At 44.5% G+C, this 20470-nt stretch overlaps 1 protein-coding gene across 1 annotated transcript in view; it reads right to left on the reverse strand.

The window, feature by feature from the left end:
* Window positions 1-20470, reverse strand: part of HUNK (hormonally up-regulated Neu-associated kinase) — a 45574-nt gene that overhangs the window by 15195 nt on the left and 9909 nt on the right. The window contains exons 2-5 of the mRNA XM_027660037.1: window positions 13547-13839; window positions 7199-7254; window positions 2877-3012; window positions 2515-2642 (exon numbers count right to left, since the gene is read on the reverse strand). Coding sequence (XP_027515838.1) covers window positions 2515-2642; window positions 2877-3012; window positions 7199-7254; window positions 13547-13839 — 613 coding nt within the window. The remainder of the gene's footprint in view (window positions 1-2514; window positions 2643-2876; window positions 3013-7198; window positions 7255-13546; window positions 13840-20470) is intronic.

Consider the following 20470-nt stretch of genomic DNA (forward strand, 5'->3'; position numbering starts at 1 on the left):
GCTGTGCCTGGTTGTAACTGGGTATGCAGGTATGGCCTAAAAATATCTCTGGAGAAAATGCAGCAAGGTCATTCCACAAGCCCCACCTAATGAAATGCTTCCTCCAAACCACGGGCATGAATAAACAACAGCTTTTCTTCTCATCTCCACTTAATTCCTCTGTTCCAGAAGGAAGAACATGAGCATACGGAAGAGGGAAGGAAAGGAATGTGTGCAGGGTGAATACCAACCTCCTGAGCAAATGACCTCTGCTCACCTAAAATCAGTAACCAGGTAGCTGTGTTGTTGTGGTTTCCTAAGTGGGAAAAATCAAACAGTAACTCCAAACTTCCCCTGTTGCTACACAGGTTGCTTTGGGTGCTCACGGTCACCCAATACTCTAACTTACACAAAAAAGTGTTTTATTGCTTAGTGATAAGACTGACTATTACATGATGGGTCTGCATGTTCAGTAACTGTGAAAAAAAACATTGAAAGACAATGTACTGAACAAGCCAAACAGACTCCTGTAAAAACTCTCTATATATGAATTTTATGGAAAAATAAAACCTGATTAAAGCAAAAGGTCCATAAACCCAAGAGGTTAACGACCACTACAATTCACAGAGCAGAGAAGCAGAGTTTCTACCCACTGACCCAATGCTTAATGGTGGCAGGAACAAATGTCATCTTAAATCAGAGTGTGCCATGTCAGTGAACGTGCGAGGCCACTGGCTCAGATCAGGAACTGATGTGTACCTTTGTTCCCAGTGAGGAAAGGTTAACATGCTTAAATCTAGTCCATTAATTTGCCATCATCTCTCCAAGTTCTCACAGGATAAACAAAATACTGCTTTCCCTGGAGACCAGTGTCCAGTGAGCTCCACAAATGCTACAGAGAGGCATTGGTGAGAAAATCTCACTTCCATTAAAAAGGGGAGGCTGAATGAAACAGTAAAGTGAAGCCTGTGAAAAGTAACGTTATCTTTTTTTGCTACCCAGTGTTTGCCTTCCACCTTCCACAGGCCTTTTCCTGGGTGGTTCAGCCTTGAGTTGTCCCAGTGAAGTTAGTAAAATGTCCCACTTAAAAGAGAATGGGAAGAAAACAATGATTAGGGAAACAGTCCATTGGTTCAAAGACACTCCACAGCCATCATATAACTGCTCTTTATTGGTAAAATAATTTACCTCAGTCTAGGAAGTAAATTTTTTGCCAAACTTGGAATATGTTGACCATACCATGCAAGTCCCTGAATGCAAAGGTAATTTTGCAAATGACGCGGGACCTGGCATCTAGACAAGTGCAGCAGGAACCAGTCAGTGTAATCTTTCTTTTAATTTATTCAGTGGGGCTTTAAAGCATGTGCTAGAGCCTTAAAACAGCCATTTTGTGCAACTGAATCCTAACGGGAAGTGTCCAGAGTGGAAATTCCAAACACTCTAATTGCGCCAAACAGACAGCAAAAAGCAAACAAACAAAACCAACACCAACAAAACCCAACCAAACAAAAACCAAACAGAAACCCCCAAACAAACAAAAACCCCAAACAGAAACCTGCAGCATCCCAGCTCACTTATAAACCCTCCACTTTACAACATGCCACAATATGAACTGCTGGCAGGAAAAGGGTCCTTCATACAGGAGCTGAGTGAACAAGGAACAACAGGTTACACAGGGATAAAACCCAGGTGATAAAACCCTTCCCTCCCCACTTCTTCCACAGGTAAATCTGTGCTTGGAGAATTCATCTTGTGACACAACTCCCAAGGGCTTTCTCTCACACCCTGTAACAATGGTTTCCTTCCTCAGCTGCCCTTTTTGCACTTGCAATCTTTTCATTTTACTGAACGTCCTTTGCAAACAGGCTGCCAGGGAAGGAGACAGAAGCTCTCCACGAACCACCAATTTGGCACACGAAAACAAAACCCAACTGCCAAACAGAGCTCGTTCCAAATGCTGACAGTGGTCTTGCTACAAGCTGAAAAATGATTCTGTTGCCTAGTGACACGGCTCTGAAGCAGGAATTAATATTTCTAATACTAACACATCAACAATTTTGCATTTTGTGAACACATAAAGGTTGTCCCAGGTCACTGTCCCAAAATAGCTTTCTGAGAGCATGTTGTTACTACTCCATAATTAATGTGAGGTCATTTGAGGCAGTTTATCACTCAAACCTAGTCATGGTAATGCCCAGGAATCTGCTGCTCCAAAATAATCTGTTTGTCCATCCATACACTAAAATCTGAGAGTGCAAAACTGATCAACTACTCTACAAAAGCAGTTTCACAGAATTCCACAGGTTTGTCCCTTCTCTCACACTCAGCACAACTTGGTGTTTCTTCAGCTGCCATACAGAAGTCAGAGCAAAATGAGTTCTACTACAGCAACTCCTGCAGTTCTTTCGGAGGCTAAAATGAAAGGAAGTGTTTTTCCCAATTAACACAACACACTGGCAGCAGGAGCCACAATCATTCCATGCAATGGCTCTGACCAGCTGGATCTGATCAGGTCCCACACACTCCTTTGATTACCTGAAGAGAGCTGGGTGGGAAAAGGGTTCATCTCTTTGTCCACCATCTTCTGGTATAAGGCTCTCAAGCTGAACGGCTCCACGGTAAAGGGCAGCGTTCCAGTCAACATGGCATACATGTTCACCCCACTAGGAGAAAACAGGGAGAAAAGGAAACCAAAGTGATCAGGAACAACGAAAAAACCCTTATTCTTAGTGTTTAGAGACTGTACTTCATCTTAAAGGCCTGACACTATTACATTATTGATGCCCCATCTCTGGAAACGCTCAAGGTGAGGTCAGATGGGGCTCTGAGCACCCTGATGGAGTTGAAGGTGTCCCTGCTCGTTGCAGTGACAATTATAAAGTAGAGAAGTAACTCACATGGACCAAACGTCTATTTTGGGCCCGTATTTCTTCCTTGCCAGAAGTTCAGGGGCTGCATATGCTGGGCTCCCACACTGGGTGCTGAAGGGATCAGAATAACCCAGGATGCCTGCACAGTTGCTCAATCCAAAGTCTGTGAAAGGCACAGAGACAGAGTTATGAAAGACAGCCACAGTCAGACCGCCCTAGAACACAAGTGAAAAAGAAAGAACGTTTTTTCTTTCCAAAAGCCAAGGAATGGACTGCCCGAGGAAAAACAAAAATTCATCCACATGCAAAAATTTCATGTAATTGGTTTCTACGAGGTGCTAAATAACCAGAGATTTCCACAAACAGGAAAAAAAAAGTCTTAGAATATGCACAGTCATCAACTTCAGACACAAAGCAACTCCATTTCACTGGGAACTGGATGGCAACAGCCAGAGCTGAGCTCGGCCCGGGCACTGATTTGCAGAGGGCCACCAAGGGCTGCTGTGGCTTCCACACTGCTGCAGGATGTTATGGAGAGGCCAAGTTTAAGTGGGACTCCCTCAACATTCCCTCTAAATCGTGTCAATGAGCCATCAGATGCAAGGGGGGGGATGACTTTCTGGGCAAGGCACGAGCTCCGACGGGTGGAGAGGCAGCGCTCCAGCTCTGAGATAACACAGGGAGGTCCTGGAGCAAGAAGGGGAATGTCTTGACTTGGCTGCCCCCTCCCTGACTTCTGCCTTGAATTGTTGCATTTCTGGGAGTATCTGCCACTCTTTTGCTGGCAGTAACAACAAGGGACTGGCACAGGCTGGCACCGGAGACCAGAGGGAGCCTCTCAGCAGGAGGAGGCTGAGGCTTCCCAAGTGCTCTCAGGCAGCCCAAGACCAGGCTGGCGCCGGGAAGGGTGTTCCCAAAATCTCCCCTTGTCTGCTCTGCAGGCTGAGCTGGGCTTAGGGAAGGATCTTAAAAATATAACCACTAAGCAAGGAAAGGAATCAGGGTCACACTGGTGGCAGATGTGGATGGTGGCAACCTGCAGCCAGGGGAGGGCAAACCCACCCTGCCCAGGGGCAGCCACGGTTGGCTTGGGAGAAAGCAATTAGGAGAGCTAGCAGGGAAGGGGAAATCAGTCAGGAATCCTCAGGGTATTAAAGGGCAGACACATAAGCCTTATTCCCTTACAAAACCAGGCAAAAATATAAAAATGCTTACCAAAAAAAAAAAAAAAGGCAATTATCAGGCTGCCTGTGTGAGCTGGAGTGCCCAAATGATAGCACAGCGCTTTCCACTCGACTGGCTGCATCTCTGAGAGCCAGACAAGCACAGGGAACACAGGAATCACCATATTTCACACGTAAAGAGGCTCAAGGGGCTTTCCTGGAGAACACTGTCAACACTGAAGGGGGAATCAAGACAATTTCCTTGCCTCTGATGGAAAACAATTGTCTCTGGACACTGCTTAATCACCTCTGTTAGATATGTATTATCCCTGGGGCTTTTCTAAATACTATTGAGGCTCCATTAACTTAATTAACATATTCATTAGCTGTGGCCCGAGATGAGTTATGTCAACTGTAAAATACATTTAAAGACTCCTAGAAATGATATCTCCACACAGCACCATTGCTGGTCTTTACCCTAGAGTGTCATACCCCCTCCATATTACTTCTCTATACTATAATGTCTTGCAATCAAAGTACATAAGGGCTGCATTCTGAAATGGTGTAAATCAGCATCTCCTCATCAGTGGCAGTGGAGGTTTTCATTCTCTTCTTTTATAAACACCTTCTCTTCAATTATAAACATCTTATTCACTCCCTACAGCTCATTCATCTGAGCTGCCATACCTTTTTTTCTCCCTAGTGCCTGCTGAAATGCAGAATGTGTGCCAACAAATGCATCTTGAGGACAGGGATTTCATAGCCCTGGAAATGAGAATATTGTTATTAACACTGTGGCAGCACATCGTGATCACAGTGTGTTTTTTATTGAGGATGCGCTGCTGAGCTTGGTAAGGACGGTGTGACCACCAGCGTTGGTAATTCCACTGCCATTCCTGCCTCTGCCTTGGGCTCCCTTTCAATAAGCCCAGCTAATTACAGAATTCAGATCAAAGGCCACCCTTGGTTTTCCAAAGTAAATATTATGACATGGAAACTCCCCCACCCCCACTGTTCGTGCTATCGGAGTATCGCGTCGCACGACTCCTCTGCAACGCCTCCAGGAAATCAGCAGTAATCCATGGATACACAGCCATCTCTGGAGCTGTGGCAGCCAGAACAGGGAAAGAGCTGTTAGACAGAAGCTCCTGGACAAGATGGACCAGCAGAGCTGAGTGTCACAGGTGCCCCAGCAGGACACCAAGGACTTCGCGTGGCCTGCGAGTGGCTTTTCACAGCACGAGGTGGGAGATGAAGAGAAGTGAATCATTTCCAACATTCCCAGTCCTGATGTTCTTCAGTCTGATTAACAGATTGCTAAGAATAAGTCCTCTTAAAGGGAACTTTTCTAAGAAGAATATGTAAGAGCACATCATAAACTACCTTGTCACACAGCTAAAAAGAGTAACAAAATCCAGGTGCCATTGAGCAGCTGGGTGAAGAAAGGGACTTGAGGCATTCAGTTCCCACTGAAATGCATGAAAAAGCAGGGACTTTGAATGTCACCCCCTGGCACCTTTCAAATCTTCATTTCACCTTTTCTTCTCTCTTTATGGTGGGTTTTCTTCATTTCACAGCTATTACAAGAACCAGCGTTGCTGGTGAGATACAGCATGAGCTGGCTGCAGTGTTAAATCTGGTTTTACTTACAGCAGATTTACTACTACCTTTGTTTTGCTACAACATACCCAGTTGGATGGTGGGATTTAATTGCTTTGTTTTAAAATACATACTGTGTGCAATCTGCTTTGCTTAAAAACATCAGGCTGCAGACCTGAGGACAATCTATTTCAACTTCAGTGAGGCCACAGAAGATCAAACCATCTCTTTTCTCTATTCTTCCCACACCACCCACTGCAGGGAGACCTTTCCATGCAACCAAAGCCAATGAAACTGCAGGAACAGTTGTGAAGTACATTCTTTTTGGCACAGGAGTTTTAACTGTGCATGTATCATCTGATTAGGTCTTGCTCTGGATGTCAAGTTCACATATTGTTGTGTAACCAAACACCCAATAACAGGGAAGCTGCAGAAGTTCTTTAAATCCATCAGATGCTCACACAGCACTGTTGCAAGCCATCTGGTCTCACTTATCTGCTAAATCAAGATAATGGGTGGTATCCACCATTACTGGTGAATGATTCATGGCAACATCTCAGTCTCCTCTTGACCCATGGCTGAGGTAATGCAGAGTTCTCTCTGCTGTTATTTTCCCAGATTCGGCTGATTTGCTACAGGATAATCACCGAAAGTCAGAGCAGCATTTTCAAAAACTGAATTCTCCCAGTAAACTTTGAATATTTCAGATTTCATCAACCATCCTCCTCTCATTTGTCTGGAGATGCACGTGCTTTTTATGTCAGTGAGTGTCCACTTGACCCGAATGCCAAGTGTTTTTCATCACTTTTCAGTCCACAAAACCTTTTGAAGGAAGTCGGTTGAGTTCTGAAGTCTGCAGCCACAGACTCTGCTGCAGGCAAAAGTGTAGGCATGGAAATAAATATAAACAGATGTTGGGCGCTTATTTTATGAAGGGAAGATTTTCTTTTCAATGCCCACATTAACATTAATGGGAGTTATGCAAGGCAGTGAGAGACTGTACCCACCAATGATTAATCTAAAATGTCTGCACAGCTTGAATGAATCGAGCCCCACGTACAGCTGATACCTAAACACAAACCAAGACTCTATCGCTGATCTTTTTTATTTTTTAACAGCCCTCCGAACCAATTTCGCACTGGGTGCTGGAAGCAAATTTAACAAATATAAATATAGGACCAAATTTTGCCAGCTGCTAAAAATGTGCTCAACTCCCACTGACTTCAGAGGAAGCATATGCATACGGGGGCAGGATCCAACCCTTAGCAAATATGAAATGATCAGGATAATAAAATAAATTACTTCTGTGGTGTCAATTCTTGAATTCTCTACAAAGTTCCCAAGCTGAATATGAAAACTGTGGTTTAAAGATGCAAGATTATGCCCATACCCAGTTAAAGCTGAATTATTTGGATCATTTTTTTCAGGAGATGCTGTCAGGAACAGCTTGATTGCTATCTATACTCTCCCAGCTCCTCTCTGCAGCAACATTAGCAATTGTCACATGGAGGATTATGAAGTCTCAAAAAACCTCTCTTCATAAAACTAACAATTTTAATTACTGGAATTGCCAAAGTGGTTTCATACCAATGAGCTTGATATTGTTGTCTTCATCCAGCAACAGATTTTCTATCTTCAAGTCTCTGAAAGAAAGAAAATATTTTGAGTGAGTCTCCAAAATAATGAAGCAGCTTTCCCTTGCTCTCATCAGTGTATTTACAAGGCTCATGTATAATAACTTGCATAATGAAAGCAGCACACACAGTTCCACATTCAAAGCAGAAAGCCCCGTGCACCCTCTCCAGAATTAACAGAGCTTTCACACACGGCTTCACACCTATTCTTCAGGCACAAAAACGACTTTAGAAACATTTAGAAACGTTTGTCAGTACATCCTGCAATTAAGCAGGCTCTTCAGACTTCTCACACACTGAGAAAGTTTGCAGAAACCTCACAGACTGGAAACCTTTCAAACACGTGTTTTTGGAACGGGAGGTCGCTTTCTCCTTGCTCTTCACAACCAAAGGCCACTGGAAGGAATGAACTTTCCTCTGCAGGGATGTGAGGGGTCAAATGTCCGTCCCCTGCCCTTGCCTACACGGGAGAGAAGAATCAACCTGCTCTGAGGGTGAAGCATCCAAACTCTTCACAGGGGTAGTCAGCACTGGTACTGGTAAAAACAGAGTCTACATCTCTGTCACAGGAGTTTTTCCCCCCTCCCAGACATGAAATATTTCTGAGATATCCACAGCAGTGATGCTTCTCCCAGCACGCTCCGGAAAAACCTGGATGATAAAGCCATCAGCTGTAATGATGGGAAGTCAGTGATATCCATGGTATTTTGCCTCTGTGAGGCAAAGGGAGTGATGAAGGATGCCTGTACTCCAGATGAAGATATAAGGCTTAATAAAATAAGACAAGTAAACCAACCAAGCCCAGCTAAGTACTTCCACAAGAAGGGATCTGTGAAGGAAAGAAATAGCCATGAGCTACTCCAAGCCTTTCCTGAACTGCTCCTCTCCATTTCATTTCATGCTCATGCTATGTTTCAAATAAAACTGAGGCAGAAGAGGACTTGGAGGTAGGACGACACTCACTTTACCAGTGTGACCACAAGGACCTTCTCCAAACTTAAACTGAAATCAAGAGAAGCACGTGGAGCTTTGGGTCACACATTGCAGTGTCTCAAAGCAAGGACAAAGACCATTTGGAAGCTCTGAGTATATTAAACATCAGTGAAGAAGACTTTAAAGACAAGGGAATGGAAAGATGAAAGCTGTAAGTTGAGGAGAAAAGACATGCAGGTAATCAGAGTAACAACTGAGAGACAGGAGGACTAGTCAGGAACACGAGACAAGATATTCAAAAAAGCATTCAAGGTTAAAAAAAATAAATTAAAAAAAAAGGTAAATATTACAGGGCATTTTAAAGCTATTAGAGGAAAAAATAGCAATGTAAATATCAGCCCAGTATAGAGTGCAGTCAGCCCTGGTTAAAGATGTTTACCCATCTGTCTATTCTCAGTAGATTTGCCAGTGAGTGGTAACTGATCTAATAGTCCATATGCCCCATATTTTTTGTCAATCCCAATATGAAAGCACTGTTTTATGGAGTGACACCGGGAGCCAGGACACGAGGCTTTTACTCCTTGATACAACCTAAAGAGAAAATTTAATTATCTTTTACAAAGAGAGGCTTATCTGAGTTGCTCATAAGACTTGTGCTCCAGACCCTTCATTGGCTGTCTTAGTTTGCTTTTATTTTTTAAACCCTTTGTAATACAGGGCCTGAAATTCAGGGCTCCACTTTTGGGACTTTGTCCATTCCAATGAGATCATGTTAACATCCAAACAAAGCAGCAACTCTGGACACTTTCAAGTTCCCTCCTTGAAGTAAATCTGATCTTGTTCCTTGCTGTCACAGCTCCTCAAAAAAAAGAGGACCAAAGAAACGTTACCTTTTCCTGAGGGGTTAGTTCCATGATGCTGAGAATGTCTCACTATGGCACAAGTTAGTGAAATCTAGGAATAATGAAGACACTCAATGCATTCCCACAGTGTGGAGAATCAGCAGATATTTATGCCTTTGCAGCCTGTGAAGCTGTCAGCAAAGAGGTAACATTCCCTGGGTCTGAAAATACACAATCTTTATGGGATAAGTTCATTTGGGAGTTTGTTGATGGGGCTGATTCATCCCTGGCTTTGCTTAGAGCTTCTCAGACCACTTTGGAAACCTCAACTCCAGCCAGTGCCTCCAGTGAGGAACACAAGTGTAGTCCCAAAAGCAGTTTATATTCTGTGCCATGGCAGGCAGCAGGCTGCAAATAGGAGTTTTACATTTCACACTTTATTTCTTGTCTGGGGGAGGAAGGATGAGAAGGAAGGTTTTACCAGCAAGCAGCTGCAAAGCAGAAGTTGTTGGCTGCAGTCTCCTGCATCTTATTTTTAATCACAACAGCACCGCAAAAAAAAAAAAAAAAAAAATCACTCCTTAACTAGCAACCCACAAGCCCATTCTGCAGCCCTGTGCAGGAGCCAGAGGTAAGATTTGGGTTCAAATTTATTTATTTATATGTCAATATACATTTCAAACGGTTTGTTATCAAAATACCACTTATTGAACCCAATTCTTCTGTCAGTAACATCCCTGAATTCCATGTGTCTGCCTCTGTAAAAGAGGGATTCGGTCTATTGTCTTCACTAAAATGATGTTTAGTTTGTTTACATCAGAGCACTCCAAGAGAATGCCCAAAGGTAATTTTGAAATCTGACATAAAATAGAAAGAGAAACCAGCTCTGCACTTCAAAAGAGGAGTTTGTTCTGTGGTGCAGGATCTGTCATAAATATTGCATCAGCATCTGGCACTTAAAATTAATAGGATGGAAGTTATCAAAGCCAATATGTCAAAGGAGCAGGTACCAGAGCAGGAATCCTGTGCCACCCTGAGCATCTGGATTGTATGGCATCACCTTACTCTGCTCAAAACCTCAGGGCCTTTTTTGTGTCTTCCAAGCTCCTGATCTCCTTTTAATCACCAAATGGCAGTGGAAGGTACAAATATGCTGCCAGGAGGACAGAAAAAAGGGGGAACACAGAAAGCTATCTTTGCCACCAATACATTGTTAAATTCCTTTCTTTGACATTCTGACAGTAATTGTACTGAATGGGATTGAGTTTTGTTAAAATGACTTTAAAAGGGTTGTTGAGAATTTCCTGTGGGATGCAGTGGCAAGCACCAAGGCTTTCACTTCATTTTCTCTGCTGTCCTTATGCTCCCTAAGGGCTTATTGTTCATCCTGCTTTTTGACAGCGTGAAGGGCTGTGTAAACACCCTCTGCCAAGAGAAAGCTTTACCAGATCCTGCCATTTGGGTTTGTTTTCCTCTGTCAGAGGGAAAGATAAATATTCCTACCTGATTCACAGCTGAGCTTGTTGCAAGTATATTTTTAGCAACCAGCCAACCCTCCTGATAGAGGGAACGAAACACAAATGATTACATGAAATTATATATAGACTTGTGGCATTTTGCTTTCAGCAAGCAGCCAAGGAGTTCTCAGCCCTGGACAGCCCTCACCAAAGATGCAGCTTCTGCACTCAGGAACTTCTTCATCCATCTTAGCACATGAATATTTATAATTTTAAACACATCTATACAGCCAAACATGAGTTTGGAGGTACTTTTACATCTCTAAATAAAATGAGGTTTCCTAAAGTTCTTTAATTTTAGGCTTTTTGCACATCAGTGCCTCTTAACAGAAGCATTTCCATTGAATTCTGGATCCCTGGACTTGTTCAAAGACCAGAGATCAGAGTGCTTTTCTGCCATGCCAAGACTGCAAGCCATGAAGCTTTCTGAGTAATATTCATGGAATAATGTAAGCAAATTATATGCAACTTATTTCATCTGGGTGTTTTTTCCATCCTAAGTTACAGAACAGAGTAAGTCGTCTCTATTATTCCCTGAATCATGCAGACAAACCTAATGACCTTTTTGCAACAAAACAGCCAGGGAACACTTTTCAGTGTGAAAAAGTGAATGGTGAAATCATATGGAGAGACAAACACCAGCCCCGAGTTCTGGCCCAGGTTTGTTCCCCACGCAGCGAATGCAAACACCCACAGATCACCAAGCACATGAAAGTGCTGGTATTTTTACCTGCTTTAAAAATATAAACAACAACACTGCCATTTCATCCAGGGACAGAATGAATCACTGTTTTTTCCCCCCCACTCTTCAGTAGCTGGTTGAGTGGTCTGTTTTTAGAGCTGCCACAGTCAGAAGCCTGAGATGCTGAAGGACAGCTCCTGGGGTAATTATTAATCTTTCTTCCTCTCTTGCTTGCAGAGAGCCAGGAGAATAAATCTGGATCACGCCACCAGAGCTTCTCCTGCGTCTCTACACTGCTCTACACGCTTGGTTTGCAGAACAGGTCAAGACATCGAACGGGTTAAGCCAGAGAAAATACTTGCAGATACATTGCCTGTGATTCTGTCAAATTTTATCAGTTTAGGCAGAATTAGACCTGCTCATTCACCATGTGGAAGGCTCCCAAGAAGCAGCTCTGTGCTGTGAGCTGAGAACCAGAGTGGATGGAGTGGCTGCCTTTGGGGCAAGGATTAAACCAGTGCCACAGGGCTGGGCGGGCAGAGCTCAGCTGCCAGACACAGCAGAGCATGGCAGAGCTCTCAGAGCTGCTTCCTCCCCCTGCTCACTCATATCCCTCACCCTCCAGGGTCTGGGAGCTGTGCTGTTCAGAGACAGCAGGGAGGGAAGGGGTGAGGGCCAAACCTGCAGCATCCGCATGGGAACTCAGGCTCCTTGGGCCCCAAAGCCTTGCCTTCCTTCCCACCACAACAGCCTGTTGATTCCAGCATGTACTTAGGGAACAAGCTATTTTTGTACAAAATGTGGGTTTGAATCCTCTCTGTAAGAAAAAGGAATCAAAGCCAAGCCTACCAACCCCCCTTAAGTGCCTTGGCCACTACAAATTTTTCAGGGAGAGGAACTGCTGCTGCTGAACTCAGTCCTGCTGTTAAAAGCTGAACATGTTCATCTGCTCCTGACGTGTTTTCCTCTGCTCATCTCAGAAACTTCATTTCCTTCATCTCTCTCTCTCAATACCAGATAGCAATTGATCCCTTAAAGCAATAAACAGATTTCCTTCCTTGTCCATGCCCCAAACTGTGGGGTTAATAATTTAAAGAGATCAGCAGTCTTGTGGCTCATAGACAACCTGCAGAATGGACCTGGTGGCTGCTCAAATGTTTATATTACAGGGGTACCTGAAATTTAGCTCGAGATAAGACCTCAGCACTCCTGGGCTGCACATAGCACATAGCACCTTATCTCTGATGGATCACAGGGAATATAGACAAAGACTCCAGACAAAAAAAAAGCAGGTTTCAGAGCATGTGGAGTTCCACCAAGCCAGATGCACCCACGCTGCACAGCTCAGCACACAGCTGGGCACAGCTGGAGGAGCTGCCTGCACAGTGGCCCTGAGCACAGCCCTCCATCCTCCACACAGTCAGCAAAGCCAAGGAAATGAAGACCCAGATCCTCAAAAGCATTCAGATGTCTGGCTCCTACAACCTGCCTACATAACCTAAGAGGATGGGGCCTACACAACTTGCTCAGCATCATATGGGAACTGTGTGGGAGTCTAGACTTAACACCAGCTGGCCCAAATTTAGAAAGCAGAGCCTCCTTCTTAGCACAGTGCCCTATAAATACACCTAAGAACAGGAGAGGAGATATACTGGCTCGGACCAAAGGTCCATCCAGCCCACCACCCTCCTGTCTCCATAGCAGCCAAGAGCACTAAGTGGAGAAAGGCACCACGTGTGATACCTGCACCTGCACTCTCCCAGCCTCTTCCACTTGCTGCTTGCTCAGGAACTTCAGAGGCAGCTACTCCTGATTCATCAGCCCTCCACAGGCTCCTCTTGGATGAGTCCTGTTTCCCCTGGAGCCCAGGTGATCTTCCAACTCCCCACACCGCTGTATTTCCACCAGGAAAACAACAGCCACAACCACCTTCTCAAAGAAACAGCAAAATGATTCACCAGCTCACGCTGGTCCAGAGCTCTGAAGAGGCAAAACAAGTGCTTGCAGGGAAAGGGCCTTTACTTTTGGGATGCACAGGTTATCTCTATGGACACAGAACCACAGAATATCCTGAGCTGGAAGGGACCCACAAGGATCATCTCTTGGACATGGAGTCAGCAGGTCTCCTGTGTGCCCACTTGAAGCCACACACTTGCTAAGGTGCTTTCTGCAGATACCTTCTCGTGTCTAAAACACAAGCATCTAAATAACTCTGTGAAGAGCAGCCAAAAAGCTCTCAGGAATATGTTTTCACGAGGAAGTGAAGACAATACAAAAAAAAAGGCCAAAATATCGCTCCCCTCACCAGGGAGGGTCTTTAGGGTTACCTGTGGACCACCCCTGCCCGGTGGAGATGTTCCACCGCCAGGATGAGCTGCCGGATGTATTTGCGCGCCTCGTGCTCCTCGAGCCTCTTCTTCTCGTAAATCTTGTGCATCAAGTTGCCCCCAGGGCACAGCTCCATGACAAGGTAGTAGCTGTTTTCGGTCTCCAGGATATCCAGCAGCTGAGCAATGTTTGGGTGGCGGATCATCTGCTGGATCTGCCCTTCCCGTCGCAGGTTCTTGGTGACATAGGTGTCCTTTTTGGCTCTTTTCTTGTCAATGACTTTCACTGCCACCTAAGGAAAAAAAACCAGGGGGTGGGGGGACTGTTAGCAGTCATATGGGTGATTTATTGCTTTAACCTTGTATAAACAACCTCAAAATAATGAAATTTAAAGGATGTCCATCTCGGCTGACACACCACGGTTTCAAGCACAACTGCACAGGTCAGAGAAAGAGATGTTTTTCCAACCCCACTGACCAGACCTTTATTTCCTTGTCCAATGACAGTCAAAAATTACAGCAAGGAAACAAGTAACAAAGCAGAGGAAACAATCCCACTATCTACACACAAGCACTTTGCACACCAAACACTGGGCACTTCTTTTAGCTGTTTACTCAGAAAGCCTCCAAGCTAGTGTTTACAGGTTTTAAGTGCCATTTTTAGCTTTTCCTGGCTTTGAATATGCAACTTGAGATGATGTGCTTCCACGACAATTTTCTTAGACTATAGTCAAGCATTAGCTTTGCATGATTAAGCAGGAGAAAAACATACTATGAAAAACAAAATAATTTTGGTAACCACTCTTGTGGCACGTTTTTTTTTCCCTCTTTTTCTCTCTCTCTCTCTGAAGAGAGCTGGACAGGGACTTTGGACAAGTGCATGGAGTGACAGGATAAGGGGGAATGGTTTCAGTCTGAGAGTGTAAATTCAAATTAGAGATTAGGAAGAAACTCTTCCCTGTGAGGGTGGGGAGGCCCCGGCACAGGTTGCCCAGAGAAGCTGTGGCTGCCCTGGAAGTGTCCAAGGGCAGGTTGGAGCAACCTGGTCCAGTGGAAGGTGTTTATAGATAGATATGTATTCATTGAGATTTCTTATTTCATTTGGGTGCTGCAGGTCATCTTCCAGGTCATTTGCATCAGAAAAAAACCTGAACAGCTTTTGCCAAGCTCAGCGACAACAGGCACCACAAAATCCTCCTCCTGGGCGTCTCATTTCCTCAGAGCTCTCTGCCTGTTGTCACCCAAGTGACAGCTGTCTGGTATTCCTGCAGGATACTGATTTTTACATGATGTGAAAGAGTCTTGTTTGCACGGGTACAGGTCAAATAAAACACACAGAAAATGCCACATCTACCTCCTCAGGGGGAAGGACAAAAATGCTGCACCCAGATCTTTGCTGTCTGCCTGGATTTGGCCTTGGAGGAGTTCCTGCATTACCTTAGTAGTCCTACAATGAGCAGGAATAACAAATATTGGGAAAACTTCAGTTTTATTTACCCTCAACTTAGAGAGAAGCCTCTGGGGCTTGGGTTTTATCTCCAGCTTGCACAACATCCCTCCTCACAGCCAACAGACCAACTACTCCCAGCAAACTCTCCTCCCACCCTGGCCAACTACATCCTGACAACCCACAGCTCTGCAGCCTGGTGGGTTTTACCATAGGGAGATAGGTTTGGAATAATTTATCTGGCCTCCTTCCCAGCCTGAGAAAGTGCCAAGCACACATCAAGGACATAACAGCTCCCTCTCTGACTGGCCTTACCTTTATTTTTTCTGCAAGCAAAGCAAAGGGTAAATTAGTGAACATTTTGGTTTTCCTGTCGAGAACAAAAGCCACAAAAAGCGCGGTCTGGAAACATGACAACAAAAACAGACCCCAACCCTTTGACTCGAACGCCTTGAATCAAAGTCAAGTTTTATCAGCAGAGGAACTGAAGAGTAAAACTACAGGAATTAGGGCTTCATAGTCTGTCCTAAGAGCCAGAAGCCAATATTGCTGAGCGTGTTATGAGCTGGATACATTTCTGCTATGAAAAGATCACGCTGATGACAAACCCCTGATAAAGAGATATGGCTGAACACCACACACAGACAACTGCCTGGGTGAAGCTCGGGGCAGCATCAGGACCACAAACACCTGGAAGCCACATTCCTGACTAGTCATATTAAAGAAAGATCATTTAGTCATCAGATAAAACAGCAGGTAAATCAGAGCTCAACTTCATCATTTTTCAAGCCCTCAGGTGGATTCACCAAGGAAACAGACTTAAATTAGTACATTATTTCATCTAATAAGATAAAACTGAGCACAGAGGCTGGCAAGGGTTATTTTGACAGCAAACCACACAAGTTACTCTGGTGAGGACAGACAATTTCATGGGTTACAGAAACATGAAATACCACACTGTGCACTGGCAGCACACCACCATCTCTGCAAAAATAAATAATAAATAATATAAAAAATAATATTTTCCACTAGGCACAAAACATGGAATGTTAACAATATGGAGCAACAACCTGTTATTCATAGTGGTAAGTCACCCCCAATTTATGGATCAAAATAAAAAAGGGCACATTATGACACATGTCCACATCTGCTGCCCAGGCTGAGCTCAGCTGGTTCAGGGCAACCATCGGAACCCAGAAGACAGAGCCAACTATGTGACTACTTGAGGACCTTTTCACCATCACAAAGAATTAACTTTCTATGCCTTAAGGACAAATTTTCTCCTTGATTTTGACAGACACTTGGTCAGGCACCCCACCCATCCCAGCCAACAAGCAAAGCTACTTTCAGACTCACCCCGACTCCGAGCTATCCTTCCCCCTTCAAGACTCTCTGCATCAGGTACAAGAGACCCCCCAGCACAGCTAACAAAGGTGGAAAACACAGATTTGTTCCAGCAACAGCTTGATCCAGGGATCAAACTCTGCAGGCAGTTACTCCGGGGCTGACTTAGCTAAATATCCCTGATTTTGAGTTCTTCCTGAATTAGACCGAGGCAAGTGAAGACCAAATGTGCCCCGACACATTTAACACACACGGCCTCCTGTGCAGGGTAGATGTGTGTGCATGCACCTGGAAATTTCATTCATGCAGAAGGAAAAAGCATTCAGCAGAGAAAATACTGTAGATGTTGGGTAATCATAAAACAAACACATTTGAGCTCTCACAGCCTACTCAAGACATGCCAGTGATTCAGCTCTGCTCTCCCAAGTTTCAAGTAGGGGCTCTTTGTTTCTGCATCATGCCTATCTCCTGACTCGAATTCTTGGCCAATATTGGCACAGAGATTAAAAAAATAAATGATAAAGCAAGTAATCACTCCGAGTATGTAGCAACAGTGGCTCTTGACATTCAACACTTTGCTTTCCCTAAACCTCTGCTATGTAAACAGATAAATGGTTTAGGTTATTCTGTTTTATGAGATACAAAGATGAGTAATAGCCCATATTTTTGGTTCCTGAGTCCTAGAATTACACTGTTGGAATGAATTACTTTCCTGAAGTTTATGGTGTGACACATCATATGAGCAATTGCTGCTTCTCTCGATCGTCGCACTAAAATAGTTCAGGTTGGGCTAAAGCACCCAGAAGTGGAGGTGAGGCAAGTGCAAGCACCACTCCTTCTCCACAGATCCTCTTGGAGAACCAAGCAGCTACATCACCACCAGCAAACACGGGCACGTGTCATCACCCAAACAGAGGCACGTGTTGGACACACACGGGTGGGGGGAGGATTCCTGCCAGCTCTGCTTTGGGAGGGCCTGTGAATCCGCAGCAGAGAGGCGGAGGAGGGTGAAGCTCACTGGCACCAAACTGCACGAAAACACTCACAGCACGGCCCCGAGGGAAAGCAAGAAGGAACAGTTTAAAGGACAAAACGTTGCCAGGAGAAACCCAGGAGCCTTTGGTTGCTGGATCACTGCTGAACCCTGAGAAAACTCATTTTGCATCCCCTCTGTGAGCACTCGTGCCTTGACACATGGAATTACCACAAAGCAGGGAAGGTGGCTCACACACACCCCAGGCATGTCCCAGCCTAAGGCTGCTTCCTCAGGCTGCTGCTCAGTCCTACCAAGACAGCTTCTTTCTGTGAGCTGACCCTCCATAAATACTCCTTGGTGCTGGAATTCTGCTTTGAAAGCTCCCATTTTTCAACTTCTGCTGTGCTTCACTAAGAGATTCAAGGCATGGCATGCCTGCTGTGTGCTGCTGCTGGGAAACCACGTGCTGGGTGCCAGGATGAAGCTGAACACAAAACCAGAATACTGCCGGGTCAAGAGGGGAGATCCAAGCTCACCAACACACAAAACTGGTGGAAGGCCAACTGGATTCCTGTTTTTTTGGTTGGTTGTTCCCTCCCCAAGATGCAAAGAGCTTTATTCAAGCCATTACTGTAAAAACATCGATCCCCCTACCTGACTTTCCCTGGTGAATCTCAAACTTTGCCTTGTTGACACATCATGATTCCACCTGAATCAAAACCCAGTGACAACCCCGTGACCAGCAGTGATTTTGGCACTCGGAGCACCCAGGGGTGAGTTCAGCCTCGGGTTCCTGGTTCTCCAGGTCTCTGCACAGGCTGTCTCTTGGCCTGTGAGATGCCCCTCAGCATCTGCCTTCCTGTTTGCCAGAAAACAGTTTTTTTCTCAAGGACCCGTTTGAGGAGCCGAGGCCAAGAGGCCCCGAACAATGACTCACGTCACACGCCTGCGATAACAACCAGAGGAACAGTTTCACAGCAGTGGCCCCAGCTTGGCAAATAATGTTAGAACATGTTTAACTTTGCAGGGAACAGAGGATGGCACGTGACCTCGCAGAGCCAGGGTATGACATCTTGGGGACTTTTAAAGAGCTTTCTCCACTTACCCAACCACTGGGATTGTTTCTTTCTGCAAATTCCCTCCTAAGTTCGACTGCGAGGGAGGCAGTTCCTGCTGGCTGCTGCCAAAGGGAGCTCTGGCTGAATGGAGAGGAAACTGGTTTGAAAAGGAATCCAGCAGGCGCTGTGGGATTTGGCCAGGAGACCATAGACCACAAGAGAAGCAACTTCAACTGTTGAAAGGAGTATTCAGCTGTTGGAGGGACAACCATCCAGCCTTTTTTTCTGTCTTTTTTCCCCCTTTTTTTTTTCCCTACCAGGGTCTATTTTGGCAGACGTGCTGGAGATAGCACCCTGACCACGCCAAGGAGGTTCAGAGCCATGGGCTACAGGGCATAAGCAACAGGAAGGCCTGAGATCTGGACTTGTGCACCTAAACTCACAAACTTTTACTGTTTAGTTTAAGCTTTGTCAGGAGAATGAGACAAAGAGCCAGACCACAGAGATATTTTACAGCCATTAGTACTGCAAGTCCATCTCCAGTTTTTTGGGGTTTTTTGGGGTTTTTTAATGTGCCCAAGAAGGCAATGAATTGAGTTTCTTTTCTCCCTCACTCCCAGTGATAGCTGTCTGGCATCACTTGCAGCTTGCTTTGAATTTACCACTGTTCTCACCACAAAAATCTGAGCTTCGTTTTCAAAACCAACTGGTGATTTTGGGTGGCCAACTCAAATCATATTACACAGACCTAACTTCGAAGCCTGCACAATTGTCAGCAGTCCCTTCAAGGGCACCTCAGTTTGGGCAACCAACCAGCCAGGCATGTAACAAGTTGCTTTTCACAACTCAATCCAAGGATTGGAAAATGCCAACTTCATTCTCTGGGTAGCATTTATTCTTTCCTTCAGCTGTTACAGCTTAGCAAATTTTACAGTGCAGTAAAGGAACTTATATAGGAAGTTTCAGTATCTTAAGGAATAAAGCAGAAAAGAAAAGGATCATCCAAGCAAATGCACACCAGAACTTGACAAACTGTGCCCTTCAGCAAGGACATAGAGAAATCACAGCTCTTCCCTCAGGACTGTCAGGCACAGGTGACACAAGACAACATGACAGGAACACAAACTTAACTCTCCCCATGAGACTGAACACATTGAAACCATAAAAAAAGGTAACATGCTCCATGTTAGGCCTTTGCTAAATTACCTTGCAGCCTGTACCACCCAGTTCTGAGAGACTTTTACATCTGCCTTGTCTGCTTGCCACGAATGGAGCAGGGGGACAGAGGCTAAGTTAAACATGTGCACACAGTGTGAAAAGGATGCTCAGCAGCTACACAGAGAAGTGTTGAGGTTTTATGTTAAACAAGGAATATAATCTCTTGATATATAAAATATATGTAATGTAATATAATAACATATTATAACATTGTAATATATTGTGAAATAATATATAAAATATAATATATATATAATAGTTTTATATATAATATCATCACTTGAGTGGCAAGATTCAGTCTTTCATAGATTTGTATCTGCTATTTGTAGGATAGCTGAATATACAGGTTTATTTTGGCATTTGCTCTGATATTTAGTAAAATCAGCAATCAGAAAAGGTAGCACTTCTGTTAAGGTATTCTCTTTTCTTCTGAGCCTCTGACAGTGCAGGCCAAGAGTTTTGGGCTTAGCAATACACAAAACCAGCTGTAGAGACAAGTACAGGATAAATGTCTCAGCAGGCAGAAGGCCACTCTCTCTGCTGGCACACCAGACAGTCAGGAAAGCCTGAAATCAGCCCCTGATGAAACAAACTCTTCCAAATCAGAAAGCAGCTCTGAGTACACTCCCTCACATACTTCAGATCCACAGCAGCCTGAACAGAATGAATCAAATGGCCAGGGGATAAAAAGAACATCTTCCCACTCCCTACAGCCTGATAATGACAGTATCCAGCAGTGCAGAAAGGTATTCAGGAGCACTTGAGATAAGCAAACGATCATAAATCCTCTTGATGCCACAGCCAACTTAAACATAATCCCTACAACCATAAGCAGGATGTATTTCTTAAAGCAAGAAAAGATATTAATTACACCTGTCCAA

The sequence above is a fragment of the Corapipo altera genome, unplaced genomic scaffold (genome assembly GCF_003945725.1).
Source record: "Corapipo altera isolate COAL_440 unplaced genomic scaffold, ASM394572v1 74, whole genome shotgun sequence".
In the NCBI taxonomy this organism is placed as follows: domain Eukaryota; kingdom Metazoa; phylum Chordata; class Aves; order Passeriformes; family Pipridae; genus Corapipo; species Corapipo altera.